The sequence below is a fragment of the Nematolebias whitei genome, chromosome 4, assembly GCF_014905685.2.
Source record: "Nematolebias whitei isolate Nwh7 chromosome 4, NemWhi1, whole genome shotgun sequence".
In the NCBI taxonomy this organism is placed as follows: Eukaryota; Metazoa; Chordata; class Actinopteri; order Cyprinodontiformes; family Rivulidae; genus Nematolebias; species Nematolebias whitei.
In genome coordinates, this window is record NC_056501.1 from 2,967,124 (window position 1) to 2,976,712 (window position 9,589).

A 9,589-nucleotide genomic window follows, 5' to 3' on the forward strand; every position below is an offset into this window, starting at 1 on the left:
GATCCTAGCCCAGGTTTAGACCAGACTAAGCTCGATCCTAGCCCAGGCTTAGACCAGACTAAGCTCGATCCTAGCCCAGGCTTAGACCAGACTAAGCTCGATCCTAGCCCAGGCTTAGATCAGACTAAGCTCGATCCTAGCCCAGGCTTAGACCAGACTAAGCTCGATCCTAGCCCAGGCTTAGACCAGACTAAGCTCGATCCTAGCCCAGGCTTAGACCAGACCAAGCTCGATCCTAGCCCGGGCTTAGACCAGTTCTAGTCACGGTTTCCCAGACATCGTTTCAGTCCCTTTGAGTTTCCTCTGTTGAGTCTCTTCATACACCAAAGTTCATTAATCCAGGTAAAAATCCAACAATGTTCAGTCAGGTCATCTGGACAGTTTTGTCTTTTTGCTGAGACGTTTCATCCTTCATCCAAAGGACTTCTTCAATCTGAAGAGCCACCAAACAAACCGATTCCCACAAACAGAATACTCCATAGTGGAAAGAACCAGTTTGCTAGTGCTACGATGGCCTCCAGACCCGCCCTCTCCCCCGTCAACTCCTCTGAGTCCTGTCAAAGTGGTTCAAAACACTTAAACTCAATTCATCCAAACTTTTCTGGAAACATTTTTTATTTCTGACAGTCTGGTGAGAAAACCTTTCAGTAAGTTATTATGACACCTAAAGCTGCCCAGTAATTCATAATGTCTTGTACAGGACAGTCAACATTTAATGGATAACAGTTTAAATAAATAAATAAAACCAGTTGTCTTTTATTATTTTTATTTTTTAAACTTCTTTCAATCGTGCTTGATAAGTAAAGTGTGTAAAGGTAAAAATCCATAGGGGCTAAAAACTTTAACTCAAGGAAGTGACAGCCAGTTTTGTTTATTTAATTAAAATGAAATGATCGTGTAGTTTATCCATGAAACTAAAACTTTTCATTAAATGAAACCAAAACACGTGAAGAAGATCAAAGGTACTCAATATCTGCAACGGTGATGATCTCTTAATGGATGTCCTGTAATTTAAACTGAATATTTAAATTACAAACACTGTCCCGCAAAGGTTTAAATCATGAGATCTAACTTTATGTTCTTGAGTTCAGATGCAAACACTTTACATGATGATTGCATCATCTGAAATGATTTATGACGCTGCAGGGCCCATGCTTTCATTTATTAGATATGTAAATCATCTTTTTATCATTTACCAGTTAAAAGCTCAAATTGTAGTGAATGAGAGAAAAGACATCAAGGGCTTTTTCTAAAGTTCACTCTGCTGTAGTGGCACGAAGGGAGGATGGGAACTTAAACACATGCTCAGTTAAAGATAATTAACCCTTAGCTGGTCTGGTAAATTTAATTAGGTAAAGCCGTTTTTGTGTTAGCTACGGTCAATTAGCCTGGTGGCCATCTTGAATTAGATTGACTCTAAAGTTGAAGATGTGCACCTTGTTACTTTTTGTGAGTTTTATTGAAATCCGTCCCGTGGTTTCATGAGATATTTTGCTAACAATACAAACAGGCAAAAAACATTACTGCTTTTCCTTAGGGTGATGAAACCGTGCAGACGTTCTACGTTTGAGTCGTTAAGTTTAAACAGCTGCTACGTTCCTGGGAAAAACCAATGCAGACGTGCTTTGGCATGACGGTCTCAGAGGAGAGGACGGGCTCCGGAGGCCATCTTGGCACCAGCAAACTTTTTTTTTCCACTATGGAGTATGCCGTTTGTGGGAATCAGTTTGTTTGTGTGGCTCCTTTGATTGAAGAAGTCCTTTGGATGAAGGACGAAACGTCTCAACATAAAAAGAAACCGCCCAGATGATCTTTCCAAAACTCTTTAGGAATGAACTTTACTTTCTGTAACCCGGCTCTTGTGACAACATATTTGTTAGCCGAATTATGAGAAATACAAAGTTGCATCTTTGCTTTTTAGAGTCTAAGGTTCAGGCTTAATCCAAAGGTTTTAGATCTATTTGTCCAAGATGTTTGATTTACACTTGAGTTTTATTTATAAAATGCAGGTTCAGTTAAAAGTTGTTTTCATTTTGGTCATTAAGTATAAAATGAGCCAGATGGGAGAGCCCAAGGGCCACGTTCGGCCCCTGGACCACATGTTGTCCACGCCTGGTTTAGACCTAAAGAAGTGCTGGATTTCTGACCATTATACAGTAATTATACAGTAATTATATAGTAATTATAAAGTAATGCTGTTAGTTATTTTGTGACATGGTTCATGTTCTGTTCGTGCAGTCGTGTGGGGGACTCCCCGATCATCGGTGCGGGGGCCTATGCAGACAGTTCAGCTGGTGCTGCTGCAGCTACAGGAGATGGAGACATCATGATGCGCTTTCTACCCAGGTGCTTTGACCGCGTTTCCTAATGAAATGTACATTTCCTTTCTGTGTCCCTGGAGGACTGCACAAAACACGGAACAGTGTGCAATAATTAAAAAAAAACAACAACATTTTTTAAGACCACAAAGAAACTGAAATTCACTTAAACAACTTTCTCTGCAATAAACATTTTCTTTCTTGGAGTATATCCACACAAAACTTTTGTTTTTCAGTTAAAGTTTATTTTTTTCTTTCTGTATATCAGAATAGGTTCCTGCCAGTCAAACGTACTCGGCTGAACCAATTCCACGTGTTGACAAAATCCAAACTCCTCCACACTCTCCAGCCTGACGCTATTTACCAACTAGTATGTGAAAAGGGACTGCTGTGTTTAGTTTTCTCTTGATAATAAAAAATGGAGAATAAATTGACATTTGTGACGTGTAGATTTTAACAGCTAACTTTAATATCAGCGTTGAGCTCCGTGTGCATAAATAGTGTTGGAGGAAAAAAACAAGACATGGCTACGTTGCCCTAAAACTGTCATCTGCACACGGCACAAAGCAGCAAAATATCACTTAAGCTGTGCTTTTTTAAGGCCACAAAAATGTTTTTGCTTATCTGAAAGCTTTATTTTTCTAGGCTAGTTTTGAAAGGACACACGTGTGAGGGCTGTCGATTTCAGTTTTATTTTTAACTCGTTTCCTGGAACTAGATCAGCTTTTTCAAAAGGACCTTGTTATTAGTGGACTGAGTTGTGTTCATTTGTGCCCACGTTTCTCCCACAAGTCAGAATATTTTTATTAGAGTGGTTTAGGCTTTCTGCAGACCAGCATCCACATTGAAAATAAAATAAAAAAATCCCGGCTCCTTTTCCAAGTTTAATATGTAAAGTACACTTTGCCATAAAGAGTCCAGTATAAAACGTGATAAAGTATTCAGAGAAGATTTGTGTCTGTTGGTGCAGATTTAAAAGAACAAAACATCTGGACTTCTGTTTTATACTTAAACACGTTTCACTTCTTATTAAGGGAGATTCAATTAAACTGGGGGGGGGGGGTCAAGCTGAAATCTGTTTACCGGTAGTTGTCTGAATGCTTATCAAGTATTATTTGATCCATTTTTCTTCCGTACATTTTTTGGCGCGCCTCTTGTCCGGCAGTTTTCAAGTTATTTCAACAAGTCATGAATCGAAACGTTCGGCTCTTTCAGGACAATCCTGCTGTGAAGTTTGGTGTTGGTGCAACTTTAGCTTCTTGAAATATTTAGCCTTTTCTGCCATTTTTTTTCTCTCATAGAAAATGAACCGATTTCATTTTACATCCTTCACATCTGTTTAAAAACTTTTCCTGCTCCTTTCACATTTTGTTCTGCTTCAGCTTCCTTGTGTTAATTATTAAAAAAAAAAAAATCTACTACTTTTAGCTAATTTGAGCTGTTTTTCAGCTGTTTTTTGATCCTTTCTGCTAACTACATTTTTGTGCTTCTAACTTCTTTGTGCCAATTTCAGCAAGTTTCAGCTTTTTCTGTTTTATACAAATTTTAGCTTTTTCCACATTTTTTGCTCATTTCAACCATTTTTCAGCCTAATTCATAAAAGAAGCAGTTTCTCTCGTTGCAGTCAAAATAAAAAGCTTTGAGCTTGAAAACTCCCCAGAAGTGGATTGTCTTTAGTTACAGGAGTCCAGTTGTTTCTTTAAGTATTTGGAAGGTTTGTGTACATTTTCCTTTTCATGTCTAATAATGTGTTTTGTTGTTAATAGTCGATTTGAAATGTAATTTATTGTTCGTGCAGTTGACCCCATGCTCACGGAGGTAATGATACTGATGATACGAGTCATTTAAAAGCCAAGATAAATCACAGCAATTTGCCCCCCCCAAGTCTATTCAGCTTTATTTTTTCATCATTATTATTCTGAAAGCATCATTATCATGATCCTGGTTGGTGGCCTTGACAGCCCTTGTTAGTTGGCCTTACGTCGTCTCCGTGTCATCTTGCCAACAGTTACTTGGCCGTGGAGCTGATGAGGGCCGGGGCTGATCCCTCGGCAGCCTGCAAGTCGGCTATTTCCAGAATCAAGAGGCATTACTCTGACTTCTTTGGAGCCATAATCTGTGCTAACATAACAGGCCATTATGGTGAGTGTGTGGGTTCACAAATGCAGACTGCTGCTTTTTTTTTCCTCTCCAAAGGTAATGATGCAAATCCACTGGGGCCGAGAAAAAAATCCTGAATTATCACCGAATAGTGCGGGTGTTGGTGGGCTTCTTGGAAAAAGAGGACGATTCTGTGTAAATGAAGCCTAAACGGACACGTTTTGTTGAGCAAAAAAAGAGATCCAAGTATATTAAAATCTTTTCTGTATCCATGTGATGTCACAGCGCAGGCCTTCTTCTCATTAGGACATCTTTGTGGACATAATGTTATGGCTGAAGAGTGTATGAATCTCCCTTCAGAATGTTTTCTTTGAAACTTAGTGTTAATATAATTAATGCCTGACCTTTTTTTAAACAAAGGCCAGGCATTAATTGCATTGATTTGTGTTTTGTTTAAAGGTTACTAGACCTCAGCCTTCCCCAAGATGCATCAAACTGTCTCCTGTTTGGGAGGTTTTCATCCATTTTTCTCTAGAAGTGCTCAAACAAAATCTATTTCAGCCTAGAAATGTGGTTCTCATGGCAACAGTGATACATTTAGTAATCCCTCTGGCAGATAGAGGCACACCCTTTCTCTTTTTATGCAGCTCTTAGCTTGTTTCACCTTTGAATAGCAACATGCAGCTTCTCTGAAATTATATTTACATTATTTTTGGTGCATATAGAACGCTTACTCTGCTCCATGTGAAATACATTAACATGTAAATGACACGGCTAAATTAAAAAGTAACGGCTGCTTTCACTTTACAGCTGTAGAAAACATGACGGAGCCCGTTTTCCTGTTTTCTCAGGTGCAGCGTGTAACAAAGCCCCCAGCCTCGCAGAGTTTCACTACATGGTGTCAAACCCTCAGTCGGACACGCCGACACTCAAGTCTGTAGATTGCTTTTAAAATAATTTTTTGTAACCCTCTTTTGTTTGAATTAATAAATCAATTTTAAAAAGGAGCATGGACTATTTCTGCTTTAACTTGTTCAGATCAAATGTAATCACATCTTCCAGGTGACCAACAGTCTTTATTAGATAAATAATGTGGTGGATCATGGTTTGAAGATCAGTTTATTATAAAGTAATCCAGTTTTAAAGAGCAACATGTGTAGAAAGCTGAATGTAAATGAACCGGTGTGCAGCCGATGAGCGTCAGCAGCCTGGTCCGCTCCCTGCCCACTGGAAGAAGTCGCACGGTTCACCCTTTGGAAGGCTGCAGGTGTAGAACGCCCGTCCGTTGTTCGGACCCAGCTTCAGAACCGTCCTCAGTAAACAGCGTTTACCGTGGTGACAGAACGGGAAGTGCAAATCAGCCCACTGCAACAGTGCAAACATATTCAACTCAGCTTTAGGATTTATTTGTTAATAGGTTAATAATCAAAGTATGAACCCAGTTATCCTGACGCTGCTAGAAAAACCTAAAAAAAAAAAAGTCAGGTCCTCCAGACGGATTCTTCTGGTTGAAACGTTTCATCTTTTATCCAAAGGACTTCTTCAGTCTGAGGAGCTGCAACAAACTCAGTCTTATAAATAGCACCTTCTCAGAGGATCAACCAGTTTGTTGTTTGCATCCAGAACCAGCTGTTCACATGATGGAGGATCAACAGGCTAACAACTGATCGTTAGTGCCCCGATGACCGCTTGCTATTCACAGGAGGCTGAGTGATACTAACAACCACAGCATTGTAAGAGTTGAACCCGGAGGCTCCGCCCCGTTTAATGATGGACGGTTTCTTTTCACAAAGATGGCCTCCTTTACTCCTCTCTCAAACCATCGGTCCTCAGACTCTGAGGTCTACACTCGTCTCCAGGTCAGAGGTCACTCGTTCAGGGATGAAGATGTTCACATCCTGGACAGAGAGGAACGATGGTTTGAAAGAGGAGTAAAGGAGGCCATCTTTGTGAAGAGAAACTGTCCATCATTAAACGGGGCGGAGCCTCCGTGTCCAACTGTCCCCCTCTTACAATGCTGTGATTGCTAGTATCACTCAACCCCCTGTGAATAGCAAGTGACCATCAGAGCACTAACGATCAGTTGTTAGCTTGTTGGTCCTCCATCAAGTGAACAGCTGGTTCTGGATGCAAACAACAAACTGGTTGATCCACCATGAGAAGGTGATGTTTATAAGACTGAGTTTGCTGCAGCTCCTCAGACTCAAGAAGTTCAAGGAAAATATTTTAATTTGCATCACATGAGATGGAACAAAATCATGTACTCAGGTTCCCAGTTACACTCAAAAATAGTAAAAATATAAAGTATAAAAAGCAACACTAAGGGTTTAAGATATACAGTAAACAGTAATAAAACAATATGGCGTATCAACAGCAGCCTGAACACGAGTCTGTGTGAGCAGATGGTATGAATGAAGAAGTCTTTTGGACAAAAGACGAAACGTTTCAACAAGAAGATGCGTCCAGAGGACCTGACTTTTTATTTTTTTACAAATGAACCCAGTTCCACAGAAACAGTGTTCGTGTCCAGAGTCACCTCGAAGAAGTTGCACTTGGTCTCTCTTGGTAGAGAGCATGTGTAGAAACGCCGTCCCTTGTTGTCCCCCTCCTTGTGGACCACTCTGAGGACAGCTGGACGACGATGGGATGCACAACAAGGGCCAGTGGGAGTGGAGGAGGTTGCAGCACTTGGCGTCTGTATTTGGCACATTCTGAGAGAAGTGGAGAACCCGTCTGATGGTTGTCACTAAAACAAGAATACCTGTCGCAGCAGCACTTCTCAGCCAACGAGCGGCCTCTTCCCAGGCACGTGGAATGATGGTTTTATTCAGCATGTCTTCCTGCCGCTGTTTGTCACAACCATCTTAACAATGTTGCATTAAAATTCCACAGCAAGAGGTTTTTTTTTTTAAACCCACACACATCTCCCTGAACTTGCAAAAAACTTTTCTTATTATAAACTTGTTCATGAATAGCCAACTAAGAAGAGATTCACTCACCCGGAGTTGGGGGCTTCATTTTGAGCGTTGTTACTGGGAAAGAGGCTGTGATCAATTCTCATTTTCTTAGATGGGTGACTGTAGGAGGCCAGCGATTCCCTTTTGGAGAGCTCGGCACTTTGCCTCTGCCAGCCACCAGAGGCGTAATTGGGGCTTGTTGTCCCTTGGCAAAAGCTGTTTTTATATAAACCTCGTTCTGCCGCCAAGGAATTCAAATGACTGCCGGCTGGAGAGAGCGCAGAGTTTACAGGCGTTGGCTTCTTGCTCATGTCAGAGAAAACAAGAGTGGAAGTCCCAAACGCAGACCTCCAGTTGACTTTGAGCTCCTCTTGTGGTTTCTTGAAGGCATTGCAGGGATACTTAATTAAATCAGCAGTGAAGGGCGATGCTTCAGTGCTAATGTCGTCTTTGTGGGCTGTGGAGATGGAGCCAGAGTGAGAAACTCAATTTATGTTCAGCAGCTGCAGCTCATTCTGATGCACTGGCTGCTCTCACAAAATGCAGCTTGTTGTTAGCTTTAAGTGGTTAGCTCTGTCATAAACTGGACCAGAAAGCAGCACGCCGTTGTGCTCCGAGCGCACTTAAAATGCCAGACGACATTTGTTGCTGAAGGTGCAAAAATGAACCCACACATATAAAATTTAAGCATGTCTTTTTAGCAAATAGACCGAGTTCAGAGTCACAAACGAGAAGCGGAGGATAACTAGCGCTCCACTTCCTGAAAAACCGTCACAAATATGCCCTTGAGAAAGGCCCTCAACCCCCAGCTGTTTGTGAGGAGGTGCACGGTGGGGGAATATGAAATATAGAACAGCACGCATGTAAATCAGAGCATCAGGATGCGAGGCACTGCTCAGTCAGCTTCATGTGGGGCGTTAAGTGTTATTTTTATTTTTAAAGATTTTAGAGGAAACTTTAAAAAAAAGCATAATTAACAGCTTTTACACGTCATTTCTTTTTGGTACAAGTATTGTGCTTCTATAAGACCAGTTACTCTTCCTTATTATGACCTGACCAGCTGAGAGCAAACCAAGAAGGATTACAAGTAAAGTTAGTCCCCCCCCCCGGGGCTTAATTTGAGCCGGATGCTGCATGAACATGCTCTTATTTTGACAGGGTGCGCTCCCTTAACTGTTTGCTTGGATCTGGTAACTCTCAGGCTTAATAATAATAAAGTTATTAATACATTAGACTGCCTTGAACAAATAAACCCAATATTAAACATGTAATCTGAAAATAATTACATAAACACTCATTTTAAACACAACAGCCACTTACGAGCTTCTTAATATCACGTCAGAGCCGCCACGTCAAAAAGTTTTTCTGCTCCTACCCTTAAAAAATGTCCGCCCCTAAATGTACAGTCATTTGCAATTTTATTAAAAACACAAACATATAATTGAACAGCACAACTAAGCTGCAAATCAGTTTTGCAGTTTACGTGGGTCTATAATAAATAATAAAATTTTGATTTATTAAAAATGAGAGAAATGTTTGATGGGTAATCACATGACGTACGTCACGTATCAAAACAACGGAGACAATTTGTCAAAATAACAGCGATCGAAGTGACGAAAAGACATTCCAGTTTAGTTTCATTAAAAAAAGTATTTTCGTGGTATTTCAACTAAACAACCGAGAACTGAAGCCCCTGAAGGCAGCGGTGATGGAGACACTGGAGCAGGTGGAGCGGTGTGGGTGAGAGCCGAGCTAACCAGGCTGTCATACCCAGGCCCACAGCCCGAGGAGGAGCCCGGGGGGTCCACGTGTGGAGGACCACAACGAGGAGGAGCCCGGGGGCTTCACATGTGGGGGAGGACAGTGAATTCAGCGGAGAGGAGTCGGGCTCAGAACTGTCAACCGTCGAGATCGCCCAACAATCTGGACAGCTGCCAAGTTCAAGCAGACCAACTATCCACGTCTTGTAATGGAAAGATCGGGTTTGGGTCGACGCCGGGGGGGTGAGGGGTTTGTGGAGGGGGGGGTAGAGAATGAAGGAGAGAGCTGTTGTTCAGGATACTTCTTGTTGCTCTAAAATAGTTATTGAATCAAGTGTTTACGTCTGTAGGTTTCATGAAAACAAAACTCCCAGAGTTTTAACAGTTTTAATATTTTTCTATAACTCCCAGAGTTTTAACAGTTTTAATATTTTTCTATAATTCCCAGAGTTTT

At 41.2% G+C, this 9,589-nt stretch overlaps 2 protein-coding genes across 2 annotated transcripts in view; one reads left to right on the forward strand and one right to left on the reverse strand.

Moving 5' to 3' along the window:
• aga (aspartylglucosaminidase) overlaps positions 1 to 5,370 on the forward strand; it is a 19,097-nt gene extending 13,727 nt beyond the window's left edge. Inside the window, exons 7-9 of the mRNA XM_037675585.1 lie at positions 2,239 to 2,346; positions 4,327 to 4,460; positions 5,270 to 5,370. Of these exons, the coding sequence (XP_037531513.1) occupies positions 2,239 to 2,346; positions 4,327 to 4,460; positions 5,270 to 5,370 (343 nt within the window). The remainder of the gene's footprint in view (positions 1 to 2,238; positions 2,347 to 4,326; positions 4,461 to 5,269) is intronic.
• Positions 5,371 to 5,618: 248 nt separating this feature from the next.
• The window catches only part of neil3 (nei-like DNA glycosylase 3), a 23,092-nt gene continuing 19,121 nt past the window's right edge, over positions 5,619 to 9,589 (reverse strand). Inside the window, exons 3-5 of the mRNA XM_037675469.1 lie at positions 7,418 to 7,832; positions 6,955 to 7,129; positions 5,619 to 5,783 (exon numbers count right to left, since the gene is read on the reverse strand). Coding sequence (XP_037531397.1) covers positions 5,619 to 5,783; positions 6,955 to 7,129; positions 7,418 to 7,832 — 755 coding nt within the window. The remainder of the gene's footprint in view (positions 5,784 to 6,954; positions 7,130 to 7,417; positions 7,833 to 9,589) is intronic.